We start from the raw sequence: 23,915 nt of genomic DNA, 5'->3' as shown, positions 1-23,915 counted from the left end.
GTTTGTTGAGGTCAGCTGACAGACTGGTGTAATGTTTTGAAAGAACAGTCTCTTAAACTTTGTTTTATATATATATTTAAGAGATCTAAGCTTTTCCTGGAGGTGGTAAAAAGCCAAATGAAAATTGCCATCAGTGTAGGAGGGAAAAAAAGGACATCAAAGAAGAAGCTTCATCAGATAACAGAACCGGATAACATTTTATCAACACTGCATTTGTGACAGCACCTACAGCATGATCTCACATGTGGGCCGGTCTATAGAAGCATAAAGGACCACACTGAAACAGGTGCATCACATTCACATGTGAACTGTTGAAATATCCCTCTCTTCTCAAATCAGCCAGAGAAAGAGTCAGAAAGAAGGACTTAAAAGAAGAGGTACAGTATTTTAAATACAGATATTAATTTGAGGAAAGTGCATTTGTTTGCAAGAGACTGTGGGAAAAAAGTGCTTTTATTTGTCATAGTTTTGACATCACAAATGTTGAATGACTGAATGTTAGAATTATGTCAAGCGACATTTATTTCTATAGATACAGATTATTTCAAAGCAGTTTTACAGGAATAAACAGGAAGATCACTTTGTAATAATGTTGTGAAATTAATCAGTTATGAAAATAATTCATTTGCACTATAAGCAAGACAAAATTGTTATTATTCAACTCGAGTTCAGTTCAAGTTTTGTTCTCATCCGTTAGTGTCAGTGCAGTTATATTAAATTGTTTAATGCTTAAATACTGTTGGATATAAATTGTTTCTGAGCATGGCTTTCTTAAGAGAAAACAAACATTTAATTTTCCATTTATTATTATTTTAATGAATGAGTTGGAGTGGTCTTTATCTAAACATTTCCCCCCTTTAATACCAGTAAATGCAGTCAGACTTTTACATGTGCAGAAATACACCTGCAAGCGGCTGAAACAAGGACACAAACGCCTTTCCTTTTTTCGTAAATATCACTGTGGTATCATTATCTTATCTGCTATCTATACACAAGCAGCCTTGATGCAGAATCATTTGCATAACTTCCCTCTTACACATGCTGCCAGGCAAAAGTTTAGCATACTTTTGAAAAGAGTTCTTATTACGGTAATATACTAATAGTGCAAACTACAGTAACTGTAATGTTTTCTGACACTTTGCACATAATGCACATCAGTTGCCACTAAATTAAAATGTATTATACTTTATAGGAAATTCAATTAGCTGAACTGATAATTTCATAATTACTTCTATTTTCTTTAAAATATGGTTAAAAAGGTTACTGAATCGAATTTCTATTGACATTATATGAAATTGAATTGTATTCTAAATAAGTGTACTTAAAAACATGAGCAAAAGATGATTAAAAAAGGGAATTAAAATGTTCTTTAAAGTAGAAATTTGAATTTGACATTGTTACAAAGTGCACTTTTTAAAAGACACGCGGTCATGAAAGTGATAGTGGCTTTTTATTTAATTAATATTACATTATTTGCAAGTACAGTTTTTATTTCAAGTACACTTGTTTTGATATGCAAATGTATTTTTTTCCTCTCGTAAAAAACATTGGAGGTACTGTGCGGTAGTTTTCATTTTAGATGTTCAGATCTGAATTCTTTCCATCCCTCTGTTCTTTCAAGGTCAGTCATACAGTTATGAATGAGTCCACGGATAACTACTATTTTTATGAAGATGATGTGGAACCTTGTAACCTGACATTGGTGACCGAACAGCAAGTGACCATCCCAACATTCATCTACTCTCTGATTTGCGCGCTCGGCCTGCTGGGCAATGTTTTGGTCCTCTTGACATACGCCTTCTACAAGAAAGCAAAAACCATGACCGATATCTATCTGGTCAACGTGGCACTGGCGGATCTGTTCTTCGTCATCGCCCTTCCACTGATCATCTACAATGAACAGCACGACTGGAGCATGGGCACGTGGGCTTGTAAGTTTCTGAGAGCAGCCTACAGCATCAACGTGTACAGCAGCACGCTCCTGCTGGCCTGCATCAGCGGCGACCGCTACATCGCCATCGTGCAAGCCAGACGATCGGTTCGAATTCGACTGCAAGCTCAGGTGTACAGCCGTCTCATCTGCTCACTCATATGGCTGCTCGCTTTTATATTGTCTCTGCCTACGCTTATATTTTACAAGGAGGAAAACAAGGAATGCATCCTTGACTTTGAGGTGCAAAACCTGGCCAGAATCATGAAAATCCTGATTCCGAGCATGCAGATGGTGCTCGGGTTCTTGGTGCCGTTGATGGTCATGATATTCTGCTACTCGTGCACCATGGTGACTCTACTCAAAGCACAAAACTTCCAGAAGCACAAGGCGATCCGTGTGGTCCTGGCCGTGGTCTTAGTGTTCGTCCTTTGCCATCTGCCTTACAACGTGGCGCTTCTCGTCCACACCAGTAAACGGTTCAGTGAGAGAGTCTGCGAGGAAGAACAGACGACTCTGATGACTTTGTCTATCAGCAGGAGTGTGGCCTACCTTCACTGTTGCTTGAATCCCATTCTGTACGCCTTCATCGGGGTTAAATTCAGGAGCCACTTTTGTCAGATCTTCCAAGACTTGCGGTGCCTGGGGAAACGGTACATTTCGCGACGCTCCTCTCAGCAGACCTCTGAGCAGTACATATCAACAAACAAAACTGTTGTTGGACAGAACCATGAGAACCCATCATCATTTACAATGTGACAGAACTTTTGAGTGTTTGTTCTTAAGGAAGCAGTGATCTGTGGATCGTTTGTTTGGTGCTTGGTTTGTGTTTTAGTTTCACTGATAACTGAAAGGAAACTGAAACTTTTGGTAAACTTTTTGACTTCAGAATAAGGTTCCATTAATGCATTACCTGACACTGACTAACAATGAGCAATACATTTATTACAGCATTTATGAATTACATGTCATCTCAGGTCCATTAAATAATATTCATATATTCAAATTTTTAGTAATGCATTAGTTGGCCAAATGTTGAAAAAGAAAAGTATTTTCATTGTTAGTTCATGTTAACTAATGTAGTTAACTCATGTTAATAAATGGAACTTTATTGTAGTGTTACGCCTTGTTTTGAAAGTACTGATGTGGAAAATATGGTAAATATTTTTGTTTTCTAAATGTCATCCTATTCAGAAGCTTTTTCATAGTAACTTTATTGTGGGCCGACTACTACAACCCATACTTGATTTGCAAGGCAAATGCATATCGGGAAATGCAAATCAGTCTTGTCAACAATATGGTATTAAACCATATGAGTGTTAAGGTATAAAAATGCATTTATCTTGTAAAAGGCTCAGTATAATGCATTATAGAAATATTATAAACAAGCATTTAACCATGTAAAGCCTACTGAATCATTGTGCATTGCATTATATATTTTGATAGTAAGATGATATTTAGATGCTTAGTTTTATTAAGACATATTATTGGAGATATAGAGTGACGACTGATATTTATACAATTTAAAGCAAGTATTTGCTATATTGTTATAAAGATCCCATTGATTTACATTGCAAGCTAATAAAATAAAATTTGGTGAAAGGGCATTGCAGCAAAACACGGGTATGTGTGTGTGTGTGTGTGTATAAACTGTTAACTATAATAAAGGTTCAATAAAGTTTAATCAATTTTGAAAAGTTCAAAACTCAAAGATTGATTTTTCTGACTAGCTCATATGTCAGGCTTTACAGGGTGAACATACAACCTTTAAATATTAAGAAATGATTCACTGTGACAGTGCTAAATGAGGTCTGCTGGAAAGGGCTATGAAGCGATAAAACAGTGTTGTATTATGTAGCATTGTATTGCTATATGACTTTTGGAGTGTTAGACAGGGACTTTTGGCCTTGTGGTTGGAAAGGAGGCCCTCTATCTAACTATATCTTTGCGAACTGTAGACAATGACACGCTTCTTCTTCCTCTGGATATAAATGTACACAAGTTACTGAAAGTAGTGGGATGTTTATCTAAATCAAACGAAATGGGTCACAGAGCAATACACTTCCAGATAATGGTTAAAGAGAAAAGCAGAAATGAAACACTTTATAAATAAAACATCATGACTTGACCTGGAGTAATACCATATCCACGATAGCAGGAAACATTACAGGAGGAAAACCTGACTGGTGAAAGAGGCTTTTCAACCATTTCAGCAAAACATAGGTTGTCTCTCCAGGAGCTTTATTTATTTAAATCATGCTTATCTTAGTTCCTCATACTACATCTGTGAACAACACATTGAGTTTGCATACAGATGAAATATGGCATCATCAAACACCCAAATTTACATTACAAATTCACCAACTAGTTTAATGAATAAGTTTCTAGGTCATTTTTTAATTTTTATTATTATGCTTTCTATGTATATTTTAAAGTGTAATTTAGTATGTGATGCAAAGCTGAATTTTCACCACATGATCTTTTGGGAATCATTATATGATGCTGATTTGCTGCTCAAGAATCATTGATTCATATTTCTGTGGAAACCATGTGTGGCAATGCGGAAAATCCGTGCCACAGAATTCATTTACTTTCACTTTGTGTGACTGGGGTGGAGTGTTTCAATTAACAGCGGAAGGAAGTAGGATAGAAGGAAGCGTGACGTACCTGAAAAAAATTGCGTCATCAGTAAGGTTTGCAGTAGTAAGAGTGAGTGGATGGCGTACAAAGTGGAAAGACTGACGCTTGTCGAACTGTGGCTTCCTGTGAGCAATGTCTGGTGCGTCGTGAAGTTTATTTGACTTCTAGTGTTGCACATCAAGATCATCTGCTTTTAGTAATACTGTTCGGAAGACAAGTGAGGGCTGTTTATCCACCTCTCCTGGTTTCTACAAAACCTGCAACACTCTCCAGTTTCCTTTCTGATTGCAAAGTTGGTCAGTACCTTTAAGCCACCCATACACACTCATTCATATTCATTCATTCACTACTACACACGCACGCACTCGCACATTTACTTCCGCACATTTGACTTTATGTTTTTTTTTTTTTTTTTTTTGTAAATTAGTATTGTAACAGGTGGTCTTTGTTTTTTTTGCTATCCTGAGTGGTTTTAAATTTTGTCAGGATTAATCCTGACTGGCGCCCGGACATTTCCTTTAGAGCTTATCTAAGCTAGGGCGGCCACCACCGTTACACATGGCACAGTATTTTCAAGGATTCTTTGATGAATAGAAAGCTCAAACGAACAGCATTTCTTTTTAAAAACAGAATCTTTCAATTAATTTCACTGCCCCAAACTTTTTCACGTTAACCTGTCACATTTTTTCTTAGTTTTCCAGTCTTTCACCTTCAATAGTTTTAGTGGTCCTGTGGTGTTGTGAATGCATTTTTGTAGCATAAATGTTCCACATAGTTTCCCAACCCATACATCTATAATAGCAGTCACAATTCAGGACAAATCGCGTCCAAATAAAAAGCGGGATGAATTGAAAGATTTTCTTGACCTTTAAAGTCCTTTGAATGTTGCCCATGATAAATTCTTCAGCATAGGCTTCAGCAAGATTATCTGTGATAAATACTTTATGTTTCTACTCAGAAAGAAAAGGGGAAGGAGTACATAACACACCTTTATAATAAAGAATGTTTCAGTATACACTTCAGTATTTTAGTTAACAACTGTCCAGGAACAATTTGTAATGTCTCATGTTAGAGTTACAGCAGTCTTACAGCAACACTTAGGACTTGAGTCATCTGCGTAAAGCAAGCTCTCTTCTTATTATGACTAATCAAATTATGAGTAAAGCATAACTTTACGCTTGTGATACATGTAACTCACATAAAACACAGAATCAGTGATACAAGTAGGGAGAAAAGGGCATATGTAGAAAAAAAACATATCTCTCCAGGATACGAGCAGGTATCGGGTTTGAGGTTTGGGAGCAGTGAGAGCGTGTAACATAGCATTGATAACCATAGAGCAATCCTTAAATCCTGAAGTACACAATAAATTAAAATATTCCCATGCCATCTCAATGTATTTCTGGTTGAAGGTTAGTTTACGTGCATCATCAAATTCATCCCATATGTCTTGCGGTGTTTTCTTGGGCAGAATGCTTGTGGCTATGCCAAAATCTCCAGGCTGAATAATACTGACCTACAAGAACAGAAAAATAAAATAATGCACTGTGTTCAAAGTAATGTCCTATTTGTAATAATAACAACAGTAAAAAATAAAAATAAATGTCCACTTAGGCTTTTAAAACATCAATGACACTGTAAGTTTCCCTTTGAAAGAATGACTCAGGCCTTACCTTAACTCCAAAACTGGCCATCTCTACTCTCAAGCAGTCTGCAAATGCTTCCAGTCCCCGTTTGGATACACAGTATGCTCCCATGTTCAGACAGTTGAAGAAAGAAAAGATACTTGACACATATAACATACGACCTAAGAATGAATGATGAAATTAAAAGTAGCAGTAAGTAAAACTCTCAGTAAGAAAAAAAAGTTACAATTGTAGTCACTGGCGCAGTAGTACCCTTTCAAAAAAGGTACACTTTGCCTTTGCTTGTTTTTTTTTACACCTCTAAAGGGTGTATATTACTACCTTAAAGGTATACATTACATAAAGTCTACACATCAGTACCTAAATGGAAAATATAAGTGGCCAACTGAAATTATCAAGGCATTTTTAAATGATCTGCATCACTCAATAAGCTTTTCTGTTTGGCTGATCAGTGTCAGTATCAGCTTTTATTTTGACAACAGTTGACCTGAGCACAGACCAGCGCATAATCTCTAAATTATTTATTTTAAACATTGCAAAACTGTATGTACTGTATGCAAAATTAGTATAGAGTTGATTTTAGAAAACATTTCTGCACACAAATTTACCAGATTATTGGGTGCACTGTTGGTTACAGTGTTTGGTATGGTAATGTACATGTTAATGCTTGGGTTGAATATCGTTTTTGCTTAGTTGGAACAGCAGCTATGCTAATTTTGTCTCTATTTCCTTCTCTGTTTCTACCACGGGATTGGCATCCCAAGGTAACTACACAAGCTTCAGTCTGGATCCAATCCTTACAAAGATCTGAGATGACCGAACACCTGAGAAGAGATGATGCCAACCCCTCAGATGATGCCAACCCTCAGACAACATGAAAAACTACCAAATTGTGCAACACGTTTGATTGCAATAATCTTTGCTGTTAATAGTGTTCACCGTCTGTTTGATTACGTCATTAACTAACTGCATGATGTTTACTGTACATTACTTCCATATGGACATCAACTTGACAGCCACCACTGATAAGCTATTACTAAATATAATGTAGAAACTTTAATTTTCTGTAAAGCTGCATTGCAATGGTTTGTATCGTGAAAAGCGCTATACAAATAAACTTGAATTGAATTAATGTGTTTGGTTTTATCGGAATAGATCTGCTACGCTGCTGCTGCGGCAGCAGAGCAAGTACCGAGACTACACTCCAATACATCCACAACATGCTGCATGTATGAAAAACTGTTGCTGCACATATTAACATATGAAATAACCCCCATATATGACATACATGAATCACCCCGTAGCATAGCTTTATTTAAAATGCTCTACTTAACTGGTCACACACATCCATCATGTTTGTGTTTTTTTTTTTTTTTTTTTATTCGTGTTTGTAGTTCTGAACCAAAGTGCAATGGATTGTGGTCATAGAGTGCGCACGGATCCACACTTCAAAAATCTACCTGAAATTGGCAAACTCCTTTCAACATCCCAGCAGTCACACAATGTCATAAGATGTTGATATTTAGTTAAATTTCGGTTGCGACGTCTAAATGTAAATGTTAATTTGATGTCCAATACCGACTGCTGACGTTGATTTTTCTTGTTTTTACATTGTGTAACTAAAATACAACATTAAGTCAATGTCAAATTGGTGTCAAATACTGACGTCAAACCGATTGTCATTCTCAACCAGAATCTGTTCAACATCAATCTGAACTTACAATGACGTCCTGTGCCTGCTGGAATACTATGCTTTGGGATAACCTCACATTTTAGTTAGGATGGATAGTATAAACATTGAGATGCAGAGTGAATCTTAGAACTGCTTTGAACAAATCGTTTGAGATTCGTTGGAAAATGAGGTAAAAGTCAATGCATTTTATGAGAAAACTGTTTTTTTGATGTTGCATGCATGTAAACCTATTGTGGGAGATTCCCAAAACAATATTAGGAACCTTAAAAATGGTATAATAATGGGCATTTTAATCAACAATGACTTTAGTACATTATACGCAAGTTAGAATAGACAGCACCAATGACCTTTGGATGCTCTGACAAGTGGCAAGAATGGGATGGTGACTCTGATGGCACCAAACAGGTTAACGTCAGCCATCTTCTGGAAGTCCTTGGCAGTGCTCCACTCGGTCTCTCCCCAGTCACTGATTCCAGCATTATTTACCACAGCATAGAGGCCTGGGAAAATTACAATATACAGAACAAGAGGGATTTCATCCTTGAAATGTGAAATACTATGAATAAGACACATTGAAGTGTTTAAGTTACCCTTCTCTGGCAAATTTGCTTGCACAAAACCCTTGGCCAAGCAGACATCTTCATCTTTGGTCACATCCAGCTGGAGTACCTTTATACGGTCAGAGCCATCTTCAACCAGACTCTGAGCCCCGGGACCATCAGGACATAAACATCCGGCAAACACTGTGAAGCCCATGCGGTCCAGTTTCTTTGCCAGGTGATGTCCAAATCCACTATCACAACCTGTAATCAACACCGCCCGGCCAAATCCATCCGACAAGCCATTTTCTGCGTAGAATACCATTTTAGCCCAGAGCATGAAGCAGATGACCAGACCGATAGATGTGTAAATGTGTTCTTCACTCAAACAGTTGTAGCAAATGAGCAGGACGGTCATGCTGAACAACACTGGCTTCATTGTGAATTAGGGGCTCTGATTGAGGAACCTTTAATTGATGAAACAGAAAAATGACAACTTGAAAAATTACAACTGAAAAGAGCACCAAAATACAAGTGGGTCAAGGGACCCCACAATATTAGCAGTTACATCAGATATCATGCATTGTTACAGCGTTATTTTACCTTGTGTTTTCCTTGTGGTATCTGTTGACATGCAAACACATACACGCACGCACACAAAAGATGAATAAGATCGCACTCTACTGCAACCAGGTCATGCACAAAGACAGATTGACCAAGCGATTAAGAGCTGTGATCAGATTTACTGTAAACTATAGGCAGTAAATTAAGATAATCAAGAGATATACAGACACAAATGTTTGAGGTTTCATAACAAACATTCCGTGGTTTAATCACAATAGCAGATACAGGAGATTTGTATTGATTCTTTTATTCAAGGACGAATGACACAAGGTTTCACATGTCACATATATTACTTACTTACTTTTACTTACTTTTGTCATGTAGCAGACACTTTTGTCCAAAGCGACTTATAAGAAAAAGTAACTAAAAGTTACAACTCTATAAATAATATATACCCACATATTTAAGAAAATAAAGAAATTAAATAAAATTGACATGCATATAACAACATTTCAATTATAAATATATAAATGAATAAACTAAAATAAAAAGCGATACTTCTATCCCTTGGTGGAGTCGCACGGTAGAGTTGATGGTCTTTACACTCTTCGGTCTTCACACTAAGAGGGCCTCACACGACGACCGCCGCGACCGCCGCCGTGGCACAACAACCCCCTTTATACCAATCCAACAAATCACCACCTCAACTCAGCTGGACCCACCCTCCTGCCCACCAACCAAAAATGGCCAGGCAAATGCACACACCAACAAGATACGCGACACAGCACGAGACCAAACGCGATTTCATATTATTACACATATATTAAACACAATAAGACTGTAAATTTATTTGCTAAAATACTTGTCCAATTTACACATACATATACATACATATATATATATACACAGGTGCATCTCCGAAAATTAGAATATGGTGAAAAAGTCAATTTTTTTGTAACATTTCAAAAAGTGAAACTTTCATATATTTTAGATTCATTGCATGTAAAGTAAAACACTTCAAAAGGTTTTTGTTTTAATTTTGATGATTAGTGCTTACAGCTCATGAAAGTCAAAAATCAGTATCTCAAAATATTAGAATATTTACATTTGAGTTTCAATAAATGACCATCCATACAGTATATAGGCAGTCGTGGCCTAATGGATAGAGAGTCGGACTTGTAACCCGAAGGTCGTGGGTTCGAGTTTCAGGTCCGGCAGGGATTGTATGTGGGGGGAGTGAATAACCAACACTCTTTCCACCCTCAATACCACGACTGAGGTGAGACTCTTGAGCAAGGCACCGAACCCCCAACTGCTCTCCGGGCACCGCATCATTGGCTGCCCACTGCTCCGGGTGTATGTTCACTACTGTGTATGCACTTGGATGGGTTAAAAGCAGAGCACAAATTCCGAGTATGGGTCACCATACTTGGCCACACACCCCTTTCCTTTCCTTATAAATTCCGGGTATCTCTTGTTCTTTGAAACCACAATAATGGAGAAGACTGCTGACTTGGCAATGGTCCTGAAGACGATCACTGACACCCTCCACAAAGAGGGTAAGTCACAGAGGGTCATTACTGAAAGGGGTGGCTGTTCAAGGAGTGCTGTATCAAAGCATATTAAATGCAAAGTTGACTGGAAGGAAGAAATTGTGTAGGAAAATGTGCACAAGCAACAGGGATGACCGCAAGCTTGAGAATACTGTTAAGCAAAGCTGATTCAAACACTTGTGAGAGCTTCACAAGGAGTGGACTGAAGCTGGAGTCAGTGCATCAAGAGTCACCACGCTCAGACGTCTTCAGGAAAAGGGCTACCAAGCCACTTCTGAAACAGAAACATCATCAGAAGCATCTTACCTGGGCTAAGGAGAAAAAGAACTGGACTGTTGCTCAGTGGTCCAAAGTGCTCTTTTCAGATAAAAGTACATTTTGCTTTTAATTTGGAAATCAAGGTCTGGAGTCTGGAGGAAGAGTGGAGAGGCACAGAATCCAAGCTGCTTGAAGTCCAGTGTGAAGTTTCCACAGTCAGTGATGATTTGGGGTGCCGTGACGTCTGCTGGTGTTGGTCCATTGTGTTTTATCAAGTCCACAGTCAATGCAGCCGTCTACCAGGAGATTTTAGAGCACTTTATGCTTCCATCTGCTGACAAGCTTTATGGAGATGCTGATTTCCTTTTCCAGCAGGACTTTAGCACCTGCCCACAGTGCCAAAAGTGCCAAAACCATTTCCAAGTGCTTTGCTGACCATGATATTACTGAGCTTGATTGGCCAGCCAACACGCCTGACCTGAACCCCACATGGAATCTATGGGATATTTTCAAGAGAAAGATGAGAAACAGTCGATCCAACAATACAGCTGAAGGTTCAATAGTGTCTCAGCAGAGCCACAGGCTGATCGCTTCCATGCAACACCTCACTGATGCTGGCGTTTCTGCTAAAGGAGCCCCGACCAAATATTGAGTGCATAAATGAACATACTTTAAATAACTTGAACTTTTCTGTTTTGCAAATCCTTTTTTTTGTAAATATATCTTAGGAAATATTCTAATATTTTGAGATACTGATTTTAGTGTTTCATGAGCTGTAAGCTCTAATCATCAAAATTAAAACAAAAAAAACTTTTGAAGTGTTTTACTTTACGTGTAATGATTCTAAAATATATGAAAGTTTCACTTTTTGAAATAAGTTAAAAGAAAAAAAATGAACTTTGTCACCATATTGTAATTTTCTGAGATGCACCTGTATAGCTATATATATATATATATGTGTGTATGTATGTGTGTGTGTGTGTGTGTGTGCGCGCGCGTGTGTGTACACAATACACAAAGTAAATATTGAAGCTGCTATATATAAAAGGAAATTTTTAAGCTGAAGCTATGTGTGTGTGTGTGTGTAAGTGAGTGTGTGTGTGTGTGTGTGTGTGTGTGTGTGTGTGTGTGTGTGTGTGTGTGCATGTTTATGTGGTTTATGAGGACACAAATGTGTATAATGGCATGGGTATGACAGAGGTATTACAATATGAAGGTGGTTTATGAGGACACTGCCTATGTCCCCGTAATTCAAAAGGCTTAAAAAACATACTAAATGGTGTTTTTTTGAAAATCTAAAAATGCACAAAGTCTCATGTGAGGGCTAAGTTTAGGTGTAGGGTTGGTGTAGGGCAATAGCACACACAGTTTGTTCAGTATAAAAACCATTACGCCTATGGAGAGTCCCCATAAACCACAAAAACCAACATGTGTGTGTATGCTATATATACACACACACACACACATACATACACATATCTTCAGCTTCCAAATTTCTTCCTTTTTTAACCTTAAAGGACACCTATTATGTAAAATTCTCTTTTACATATGTAAATGCACAATGTAAATGTGTGTACAAAACTACCCTATAATGATAAAAAATCCACCAGCCCTTTTTTTTAATCCCCATAAATCATAACCAGTGTCTCAGAACAAGCAGTTTCTGAATTTGTAAAGTGTGATGTCACATTTTACATGCCCTGACACTGCTGTATTAGCAGAGACCCCACCCTGAGTGAGCCACAAACAATCCATCATGTTTATCTGCTCGCTAGAGCATTTAAAAGCAGTATTCAAGGAAGAATTGTCTGCTTATTAGAGCTACAGAAATTATTTATTCAAGAGCAGTGAGTGGTTTTCTGTTTATATTTTATTGTTTGGGTCATATTAACAGAATAGGTGCATTACGCTGCGGTCACTTAATGCACAGATCTAATATAAACGTACGGTTTCTTTCCCATCTGTTTACCCTTCACAGACATAACCGACTGTTTTTTTTTTTTTTAACTTGCGTGTTTTTAAACTTGTATTTGTAATCAAAGCACAATGTGCTTCAGATATGTGCACTCAGAAAACTGTATATCAGAAGTTTAAACTAATATGGCTTTAAAGCGCATGATTTCAGCAGGCTAGACATGATAATCAAAACCAAACAGATGTTTTTTGGAGCGCTATTCTGGAAAAGAGGGTGGGGAGCAGCTTATTTTGCATTTAAAGATACATGTACGAAAACATTCATCTCAAAATTGGCATTTTCAAAACGATATAATAAATGAACTGTGGGGTATTTTGAGCTGAAACTTCATATACACATTCTGGGGACACCTGAGAGATAGCACATGTATGTCTGGAAAGCATCTGCTGTGTACAAACCTCTGACAGATGTTTTTAAGATGTCAGTTTTACATACATTCTAAATCATAAACATCTTAAAGTCATCTAATAGACATCTATTTGACATCTAAAAGGAAACATCCTATTAACATATTGCAGATGAGCAAACACCCTAAAAAATATGTCTTCTATGATGTATGTGTGCTATCAGGGATATTACATCTTGAAAAAAGGGGCATAAGTAAGTAGAAACAGTAGATAGAGAGAAAGATGACTAAGTTTTAATGCTGCCTTCACGTGCTATATGAAGTCGTGATTACGAGCTTGTCTATTCAAGCGCTTTAATGCCAGTGTTACATTTTCGGTTTCAGTGGGCGGAGCATACATGAATATTAATGAGTTACCCGGAATTGAGAATTTCAGTTCACTTTCCTTGTATCTCAGCAGGTTTAATGGAATATTTTATAAAAGTATGCCTAAACTACATTTGTTCATCATTTCGTAATAGTTTTGATTAGTTTTCAGTGTTTTGTGCAGTTGTCCCTGACTGAATGATAGCAGGCATTCTTTGTGTAATGTTAGGATAAATCACCGCAAACCAGTTGTATACATCGATTTCAGTTCGTTGTGCTGTTCATTTGTTGTGAGCAGGTGACCTCTGGTGGTGAACGAATCGAAGTTCATGGCCAAGATTTGTGACATAAGCAGAAAACACTAAAAGGTCATCAATAAGTTCACTAGTTGACATAGGACATATTGATAGTTCAGAGATGGCCTCCTCGGCCGGTTCGGAGCAGGGCAAAGGTTCAAAAACGGCCTCTGTGGCCAGTTCAAAGCAAGGCAAGAGTTCACAGATGGCCTCTATAGCCATGACAGGGCAGGACGAGGATTCATAGACGGCCTCCATGGCCACGACAGGGCAGAACGAGGATTCATAAACCGTGAATTGGCTTGATTCGCGAAGATCAACTGTGCGCTCGGGTACGGCCACCATTTCACTAGCGGGTTTAATCACCGGAGTTGCGGTCAATAAACTCGAATGTCCCAGAGCTGGCAATTGACTGAACGCTGCGGCCGCCATTATCGGCACGCCTCCTCCGCCTCCTCCGCAACACCCACGGTGAATGAGGAACCGACTGATAACAGAGCATAGTCCAGAAACTGACTTGAGTGATGAACGTGGACCCTCGCGTGTAAGTTTAGACTTGAGGTGGGTTTAAGCCGTTGCAGAAAATCTCTATTAATAAACAATCCGGTAGATCAGAATAATTAGCAATGGCTAAAAATGAGCAGATATAGTTCTCCAGCGACCGCAAGCCTCGTTTCAGGGCTAACAAAATTATTGCCGTGTCCATACCTGGCCAATGTTCCTCAGAAAAGCAGCTGGATCCTTGTGTGGCCGAGTATTCTGTAACAGGGTGAACAAGACGTGAGGCGTGCGGATCCATGTGCAAGCTTTTATTTATAAACATGGTCAATTCACAGGCAGGGTCAAACAACAGCAGACAGGTATGGCATGGGCAAGACACAGAGCAATCCTAGGGAAAGCGTGGGTCGACGATCGGCGAACAATATCCAACAGGGCAAGGCAGAGAGATAATCCAGGTACACGAGCAAAGATCCAAACGATGGGCAAACAGAGTCCGAACGGTAAGGCAAAGGGTTAATCCAGGAAACACGGGCAGATACCAAAACACTAGAAAAGGCAAGGCTATATTCACTGAGAGGGCACCGTAGAGTAGCTATTGCTAGGATATACGCAAACAATACTCAGCGATGACAGAGAGGAAGTCCAAGGCTTATAAAGCGTGTGAGATTGTGTGATCAGTGAAATCAGCTGTGTGTGTCGTCAGTGCAATGGATCATGGGAACTGTAGTCCAATGGTGAAGTGCCGGTAGTGTAGTGTAGTGCAATAGTCCATGTGGTGAGCAGGTGACCTCTGGTGGTGAATGAATGGAAGTTCATGGGCAGGATTCGTGACAGAATCACTATTGAATTCTTGTTACAAACTAAAAATATGTATGCACCAAAACAAGACTAAATAGGAGAAAAGAGAGTGTGATGTAAATATCCTTGTTAGATCTGCTGTATAAAAATATGACACATAATAAAGCTATTCTAAGATCATATGCAACAGAGGTAAAACAACAACAACAACAACATATTTCTAAACTTGATTCTGGCATTTGACTTACCATTCCAAGGTTTTGGGATTACTATGTTGTTGTTGTTTTTTTAGTATTATGTTATTTTTTTAAGAAATGTATGCTTTTGTTTGACAGGGATGCATTACGATTAATAAAAAAATGAGAGTAAGTACATTTATAATGTTACAAAAGATTTCTATTTAAAATAAATACTGTTTTTCTGAACTTTCAATTCATCAAGGAATCCTGTCACTGTGTAATGGTTTCCACACTTCATTAAGCACAACAACTTTCAACTGATAATAATCAGCATATTATTATGAAAAATCAGCATATTATTATGAATTCTGAAAGATCAAATGACACTGAAGAGGAAAAATTGAAATCTGACATCACAGACCTTAAAACCTTAGAACCGTAATCAGAATCAGATAGAGCTTTATTGCTAAGTTTGTTTACATACACAAGGAATTTGTCTTGGTGACAGGCGCTACCAGTGCAAATAAAAAAATAATAATACAGACATAGTGCAGACATACACATATTTTGATATACATTTCCTGAAAATATACATTAAATTATATATATATATATATATATATATATATATATATATATATATATATATATATATATATAGTTGTTGTTGTTAATAAAATAATTTTGTTCACATCAAATTAGTTGCATATTCTATTCCATAAAATGCCGTGAAGTAGGCCTATTTGTTTTCTCATTTACAGTGTACCAAATATAGGCTACTTTATACACTTTTGTCCATACAATTTTGTTTAATCCAAAATTTGCTTATGTATTAAAGGAACACTTTCATCCATGTGTGTGGTCTTGGATTCCTGTTCATTTTGTAAATATAAGTCAAACAGTTTGAACAATCACACCAGGGTGGATTAAAAATGATTAGTCCACAGATACAAGTTTATTTCCTGCTGTTGCACTCAAAAGATAACAATAGCAGACAGTTTTAAAGCATTTTACTTTAAAACTGGGTTTACTGGGATTTATCCTAACATTACACAGAGAATGCCTGCAATCATTCAGTTAGGGACGACTGCACAAAATGAGCAAATTAATAAAAACATTATAAACGCTTACAAAATGATGAACAAATGTTGTTTAGGCATACGTTTGCACAACGCTGAAAATATTACCTTTTTTAAAATATTCCATGAAACCTGCTGAGATACAAGGAGCATGAACTAAAATTCTCAGTTCCACGCACATGTTCGGGAAAACTCATTAACACCCACTGAAACCCAAAATCTCGTAACACTGGAAAGAATAAAATGTAGCATCCCACTGGTTGACAATCATATAAATATTCACTGCGCTATACATGCAGTTTGCTGACAATTCTGGAATCTCGGTCAAATACATGCTTATTTCACTGCTTATAAAACATACAATATGCTTTGAGTGATCGTTCATATCTAGCCTATAAATACACTACTTTAGCGACCAGACAAAGGGATGTAGGCTGTGTCCAAATTCAGGGTCTGCATCCTTCGGAGTACTCATTTGAAGGATGTTACGTCACAGCGCCGCGACGAAGGCTGTCCAAATTCGTAGGATCCTTCAAATGCGGCCCACAAATACGTCCTCCTTTTCCCCGAATTGGAAGGATGGGTGTGGTGGATCCTTTCCCGTCCTACCTATCCCATAATTCTTTTCGGCAGAGCGTAATGGCGGACGAAGCGAGCGGTAGCGGAGTGGGAGAGGAGTTTCTCTGACAAAACAAGCTAAAGTTTATGCTTCGGCTCAATGAATTTGTAGGAGAAATTAGTAGAATACTTAAAAACAAATAAAAATAGGCTATAATGGCTTACCTGGATGTGACTGTCTTGTAGTCTGATATAAAAAACTCTCCGACAACGAGCAAAGAAAGTATTTAATTTATTTAATTGCTTTATTTCTTCCAAAAGAATTAAAATGAGGAGAATAACTCTTTGTTTGTCCATTTTCCCGCTTCTTGCTTGGCGCTGTCACGGTTGCTAGGCGACAGGATATGAGCAACGGGTAAGGGAGGGAACTGAAAGAAGGGTAGGCTGTCCAAATTCACAAACACCGACTTCCGGGTTTTGCGGACGTCGGAGGATCCCTCCTCCTTCAACCGGGTAGGAAGGATCCTAAGGAGGATGCAGACCCTGAATTTGGACACAGCCATAGTTGTTGTGAGAACAGCATTGACAGCAGCAATGGTTGTCCCCTCCACCATGTTTAAAGTTTATGACAAGCCCACCTCGGAAATCTAAATTATTTCCGAATTTCCCAGTAGTAAATACAACTTGAGAGGCTGTTCACGTCCAATTTCTGATTAGGAAACTTGTATTTACGATAATCCTGATTGCACGTGAAGGCAGCATTAGACCCAAACTTTGGCAGCAAAGAGGCCAATTCAGAAAGAATGACTGTCAGTTTTTTATTTTATTTGAATTATTATACCCACTCCTAGTTAGCTCTGCTGTTTTACCATCTCTGTGCTTCATTTACAAGCTTAAACTAAATATATACGGATCATATTGCTTTAGAGTAGGCCTTTGAAAGAAGTCTTTAACAAACTATTAATTTCAGCTGAACATCTCGTTTCCTCTTCTCTCCTCCCAAGTGCAAACTAAAATCAATCACTAGCAGGCCCTACAGAGCCAGTGTTCGCAAGTCGGCACATTCTAAATTGATTCTTTTGAACAGATTCAACGTGATTTGTTAAATCAGACTCCTAATGAACTGCTTGAATGATTAACTGCCTGCCCATTTTTCCTGTAAGAGTGAGCGTGGCTGTTTGTAATTTTAATGTGTCTGGCTTCTGGTGTCAGCCGCTTCCAGCTATTTGTAGCTGTACAAAACAGCCCATTTTGCTGCTTGATATTGCAAACTGGTGTTTCTTACCATAACATTTTTATGCATTTTCTTAATTATAAATACACTGGATTGTAGCACAAACAATTTTACAGTTTATTGTATTTTGTTATTCTTCTCGTTATTTCCCTACCAGGGATTTTAAAGCGGAAGTCTCGCACATTCACAGAAAACAGATTACTTACGTTTAATAGAGACTATATTCATGTACAAGCATGAACATTAAGTATGTGGTTATTATAGGAAATAAATAGTGTTTATTTAGGGCTGCTAACTCTCAGACATTTGACATGACTCTGTTTTGGTCTGCCTAAACAAATATCATGCCACATTATTAGCAAAGTTATGATCAGCTATTTTTACCTGTTATCTGTTGCATGTGGTTTTGTTAAACACAAACGTTTCTCAGATCAATAATGAATGTAAACATTAGAATCTTTTTCATAATGGTTTTATGGTTTAGCTGATTCTCCTCAATGACGGAAAATGTAAACAATTCAAATTAAACACTGTTGTCATGAAGTAGTCCCAATTAGGACAACGTTATAATGACCATATATAAATTTAAAAAGATTTCTGACTGCTAATACATAACTCATCTTTAATGTTTAATATATTAGATTACATACAGTAGGCTATATTAAATAATATCCTATATGGTATTAGATTGTTAATATATTAGATATAGAATATCTAATATCATATGTAATATCATAAAATTAAGTTTATTGTGAGTTCTGGTTTGCACACATGCAAAATCAGAATGTGTCAATAAACTATACATTTTCTTCAAGCAGCTGACCTTAGCTGGTAATCCTGGGTTATGGAAGTGCACATGTGCTGTCCTCAAAGAAAAAGGCCATTCATAGAGCACAAAGGCTCAATGTAAATACGTATTTCCTGAATACCATCTGTTCTTTATGGAAATAATTAATGGGGTTTTTGATGAGATTCCAGAACCAGACTGTTGAATTCTATTTTTCAAAATGATTTTTTAAAGCAATTACTAGAAAATGCGCCCAACAAAATCTTAGAGGGAGAGTTCCAAATCTAGTAAAGTAAAGTAAAGTCGTGACGTATTGTCAAGTATGGTGACCCATACTCGAAATTGGTGCTCTGCGTTTAACCCATCCAAGTGCACACACACAGCAGTGAACAAATGCATGCACACACACACACACACCGTGAACACACACCCGGAGCAGTGGGCAGCCATGCTGCGGCGCCCGGGGAGCAGTTGGGGGTTCGGTGCCTTGCTCAAGGGCACCTCAGTCGTGGTATTGAGGGTGGAGAGAGCGCTGTACATTCACTCCCCCCACCTACAATCCCTGCCGGCCGGGGACTCGAACCCACAACCTTTCGATTACGAGTCCGACTCTCTAACCATTAGGCCACGACTTCCCCTACTTAATAGTACAAATCTACTATTAAATTTGTAGTGTTTAATTTGAACCATTTCCTTGTTCCTTTGTTCAGTATTGTAGAGTCATGCTTAGTGATGTGTATTCAGGATATGGAGTCTAAGCGCTGGAAACAGTATGTCAAAATAGCTTGAAATGTTGTTCAGTGTGACAGCAGTGTCCTGAGGCATTACACACGCTATTGGAAGCTTACTCAAATACTAATTTAAACAGCACTTTTTTCAGTTGAATTATAATTGTTATGCATGCAGTTTATTGAGACTCAGATTGAATTAATTATTTGTACTTTAAAAATGGATTCTCATCACAAGACTGTTGAATTAAATTACTGAAACCATGAAATTATGACTAATCAAGGTATCTAAAACACAAGCTTTCCCCACAAATATTAACCCAAAATGTTAATGGCATTTTTGTACACAATGCAATGCATCCCTCCCCAAACTTACTTTTGGCTCTTGTGATGAATATCCAAGTATAAGTTAATTCACAAACACCAAGCCTTTGTTTTTTATGGATGTAGAAGTTGGCGTCAGTCTCAGAAGAGGTTTCTTCAGCTGTAAGATGGTAGGGAAACCTTCATTTATTCGACCTAACCAAATATAATGACATCATGACACTCGTGATTGCAGTGGGAAATGCCACGCTGGATGCATGAGTTTGGATAAAAAGGACAAAGAACTACATTATAAGTATCTACCAAAAGATTATGAAACTGATAACCTGATAAGCCATGGGAAAACAGAAGCCATTCATTCCCTCAAATGTATTCTGATCAAAAACATTCAAATGCAAAGTAGCAATTGAAAAATAGCAATGCATTTAGAGTAAAATTATACAATTATATAAAACAATTGTTATTTGTATTTCATTTACTGACCTGAAACAAGCCTTAGTGCATTATTGGAGGAATCCTGTTTCAATCTTTTCTACTCCGTATGTCTAATAACAAATAATAATAATAATAATAATAATAATAATAATATGAAGAAATAATGACAAAACATACTAACAAATAAAATGAATGAATGATGCTTATTCACTGTCAACGTGTTATGAGCTGACTGTCATGGGAAAGATGTGTAATAGTCACATGATATATGTAACTTTTTTTTTTAGAAAATGTTCTAAGAACCACCAGTAAATGGAGACGTAGACATTTACATAAAAAAGCAAAAAAACAACAACAACAACAAAGTGAATAATATCTGGAGAAAAAGTGTAATCCGTCTTTTTATCTTTTGTAAATCAAGCATGTTACAGAATAAGCGTTCATGTAAACTCCGAAATAGAAATAAAAAATTAAATTGCCTGATAAGTTTTCCTGTATGGTCATTTAGTGTCAGAAGCAGGATATGTATTTTAATGCCATAGGAAAGCCCCAAAGAGAACAAACAACTGTCACAATAGCAGAAGAGGATGACAGTGGTAACCTGAATGACTAGAGCCTTCTTTGTACTGTGTTCAGGGGCTGGAGCAATCACTAAACTATGGTCAGGGGCTGGAGCCAACACTGGGCTGTGGTCAGGGGCAGAAACAGACACTGGACTGAGGGCTCAGGAGCTGGAATGGGTTTGTGACTGGACTCTGAACCTGGAGTGGATTTGACGGCAAATGTGAACTTTGGATCGTGCTTCTCTGGGACAGACTTAGAAATCACATGAAGAATGGTAAAAGGGCATAGAGAATATATTGCTCTAAAGTGTACGTATTCACACCCGATGGCATCTTTGAGTATTACGGTTCATCAAAACTTCTATGAAAAATGTCCATCAGCACAGCATCCTCTGAACAAAGTGTTGAAGCCAGTTGCAGGAATTTCCCAGCGTATTCCTCAATGGGTCAGCCATCCTGAGTGACGGAGAACAACAAATCGACAGGGTGAAGTAGGCTCATGGTTGTTGTGTTTGTTGTAGGTCTGGTCTTCTGTCATGATAACAGAAGAGGATGACACAGTGGTAACATGAACAACTAGATCTTTATTGACCGGAGTACCTGGCGAAAAATGCTACCTATCAGATCTTGCTACCAAAAATATGTTTGTATTGTTTTAAGGGTAAGTTTAGGGTAAGGGTATATGGAAGGGTAGGTTTAGGAAGTGATGTTACATTCTGTGCCGAGGCTTCGGAGCGTGTGTCGAGAAATCCTGATGTTCTGTTGATTTGTGCTACCCTGTCAGATTTTGCTACCTGCCATTAAAACACGCAGACAAGCACACTCGAAGCCGCGCGCTCACCAGAAAACAAGACAAGAAGGGAGTGTCAGGGCTCCGTCACAAAACCATGAATAAACTAGACCGAAGTGACAGAACCCTGACTGTAGGTAGTACAATTCGACAATGAAAAATTCTACCCGTAAAATTATGGTTTATTAACGTCTATACCTACCACAACCCTAAACCTACCCTTACAGTAATGCAAATACAGTAATTATGTTATATTTGCGGTTGTGGCTAGAAAGCATACAGCTACAGGAAACCAACAATAAATACATTTTTCTACCTAATAGAATGTGTTTTATTAACGTCTACACCTACCTCAAACCTAAACCTACCCTTACAGTAATGCAGATACATTAAATATTGTTGCTCAGCATGAGAAAAAGGACGCAATATTGATGTGCGCATACACAGTAAGCCCTGGTAGGACAATCTGACAATTAGATAGACTCGACCAAAAAGATAGACTATCAAATCAGCCAAAAGAAGGGCCATACACTCAATGTCACCATCTAGCTAAGGCCCCAGTAAGCGGTCTAAGCGAGACTATCTGTCAAGGCAGCCTCACAGAGGGCCGAACACTTGATGTCACACTCGCTGGAGATCAGGTTAGTGGAGGCCTCAGCAGAATGACTCTCTAAACGAGAGGAGACCAAACCTACTCAATGTAAAATACCTTTTATCAAGGCGGCCTAACAGAAGGCCAAACACTTGATTACACCGTCTAGCTGGAGCTCAGGCAGGCGGAGGCCCCAGCAGAATGACGCTCAAAGAAGAGGAGGCCAAACCAACTCGACCATAAAGACAGCTCATCAAGGCGGCCTCAAAAGGGGCCGGACACTTGATGTTACCATTGTAGCTGGAGCTCAGAAGAGCCGAGAGTTGGCGAGCGTCGCAGGTCTCCTCTCGCTACTGAGAGTTATTGAGATCTCTGCTCGCCAGAGCTCCGCTGGGGCAATTATGTGAGTGGTAGCTGCACCTCCTCACAAGATGCCCAGTGTATGGAGTGTAGTAGGCCTGCTCTCGATTTAGAGAGTCGTCATGCAGAGGCCCCTGCTCCAAGAGCTCGACTCTTCAGCGAGTGTTGTCGGGCCTTTACTCGCTCAGAGAGTTTTAGAGGCCTCCACTCGCCAGAGCTCCGCTAGGACAGTCTGTGAGAGGTAGGTATTTAGAGGTATTTCGGACAAATCAGCAGAAAGTATTTCTTGTCCTCTATTTGGACGAGAAACACTTTCGTCCTCCCCTACACAGTGTCTACAGATCCTCTGCTCACGCTCTGTCCATGTTTGTCTATGTCTTCCTCTCTCTATTTCTAAATCATGGTTACTTAATCTGTATTTGGAGAGGATTTGTCTTTCTTTAAATGGTTTAATCAATAAATAATTGGCAAATTTAGTGGTTCTGTTACAGTGTATTTTTAGAGATTCATCATGAGTGTCTTTTAGATTTTTGTTAATTTCTTTAATAATGGTTTTGGTGTTAAAGTTGTAGTCAGTGAGGAGCTGGGTTTTGTGAACTAGCTAAAGAGCAAGTGTGTTTAGAGAATGAGATTCTGCTGAGGTTTCTTTGGCGAGGAGGGCTTTATATCGGATTGAATCAGGATCAGATTGATGGAGGTGATGCCAGAACTGAATCTCTTCTGGATCTCAATCTTCAGTGGGTCTTATTATTGGTCCCCAAATTTCACTCCCGTATAGTAGAATTTGTTTAATGATTGAGTGATATAATTTAATCCATGTTTTAATTGGTAATTTGAATTGGCCAAACCGTGATTTGATGGCATAAAATCCACTCCGGGCCTTCTCATTCAAGGCCTTCACAGCCAGACTGAAGCCCCCTGATGCAGAGATCTGGATGCCCAGGTAAGTGTAGCTGGTGCTGTGCTCGAGGACTTCTCCTCCGTAACTGAACTGGTATCTGCTTCCCTGAGACCTGGCCTTTTTCTGGAACACCATGACTCTGGTTTTATCCAGGTTGACCATCAGAGCTCATTCCTCACAGTACTGTTCCAGCAGGGCCAGGCTGTGCTGGAGACCCTCGGCTGTGGGGGACAGCAGAACCAGGTCATCCGCATACAGCAGGCATTTGACTTCAGAGTTG

At 38.5% G+C, this 23,915-nt stretch overlaps 2 protein-coding genes across 2 annotated transcripts; one reads left to right on the top strand and one right to left on the bottom strand.

Moving 5' to 3' along the window:
• Positions 1-299: 299 nt before the first annotated feature.
• LOC306886055 (C-C chemokine receptor type 6-like) lies at positions 300-3,623 on the top strand. Its single transcript, XM_079442916.1, has 2 exons — positions 300-377; positions 1,622-3,623. Exon 2 carries the CDS (start codon positions 1,637-1,639, stop codon positions 2,687-2,689), a length of 1,053 nt encoding a protein of 350 aa, XP_079299042.1. The 5' UTR covers positions 300-377; positions 1,622-1,636; the 3' UTR covers positions 2,690-3,623.
• Positions 3,624-5,563: 1,940 nt separating this feature from the next.
• Positions 5,564-20,185, bottom strand: LOC306885943 (retinol dehydrogenase 16-like). Its single transcript, XM_079442769.1, has 5 exons — positions 20,047-20,185; positions 8,500-8,915; positions 8,257-8,409; positions 6,244-6,377; positions 5,564-6,086 (listed from the first exon to the last, which is right to left on the bottom strand). Exons 2-5 carry the CDS (start codon positions 8,885-8,887, stop codon positions 5,724-5,726), a joined length of 1,038 nt encoding a protein of 345 aa, XP_079298895.1. The 5' UTR covers positions 8,888-8,915; positions 20,047-20,185; the 3' UTR covers positions 5,564-5,723.
• Positions 20,186-23,915: the final 3,730 nt, after the last annotated feature.

This window comes from Barbus barbus (genome assembly GCF_936440315.1).
Source record: "Barbus barbus genome assembly, chromosome: 20".
NCBI classification, from domain to species: Eukaryota; Metazoa; Chordata; class Actinopteri; order Cypriniformes; family Cyprinidae; genus Barbus; species Barbus barbus.
The sequence above is the reverse complement of the archived record's forward strand: the minus strand, read 5'-3'. Positions and strand labels throughout refer to the sequence as shown.

Coding starts and splice junctions, on each gene's coding strand:
- LOC306886055 (XM_079442916.1), top strand. CDS start 1,637: ATGAATGAGTCCACGGATAACTACTATTTTTATGAAGATGATGTGGAA.
- LOC306885943 (XM_079442769.1), bottom strand. CDS start 8,887: ATGAAGCCAGTGTTGTTCAGCATGACCGTCCTGCTCATTTGCTACAAC. Junction 6,378..8,256: donor ACTTGTCAGAGCATCCAAAG/GTCATTGGTGCT, acceptor ATTCATTCTTAG/GTCGTATGTTATATGTGTCA. Junction 6,087..6,243: donor TGGCCAGTTTTGGAGTTAAG/GTAAGGCCTGAG, acceptor CTGTTCTTGTAG/GTCAGTATTATTCAGCCTGG.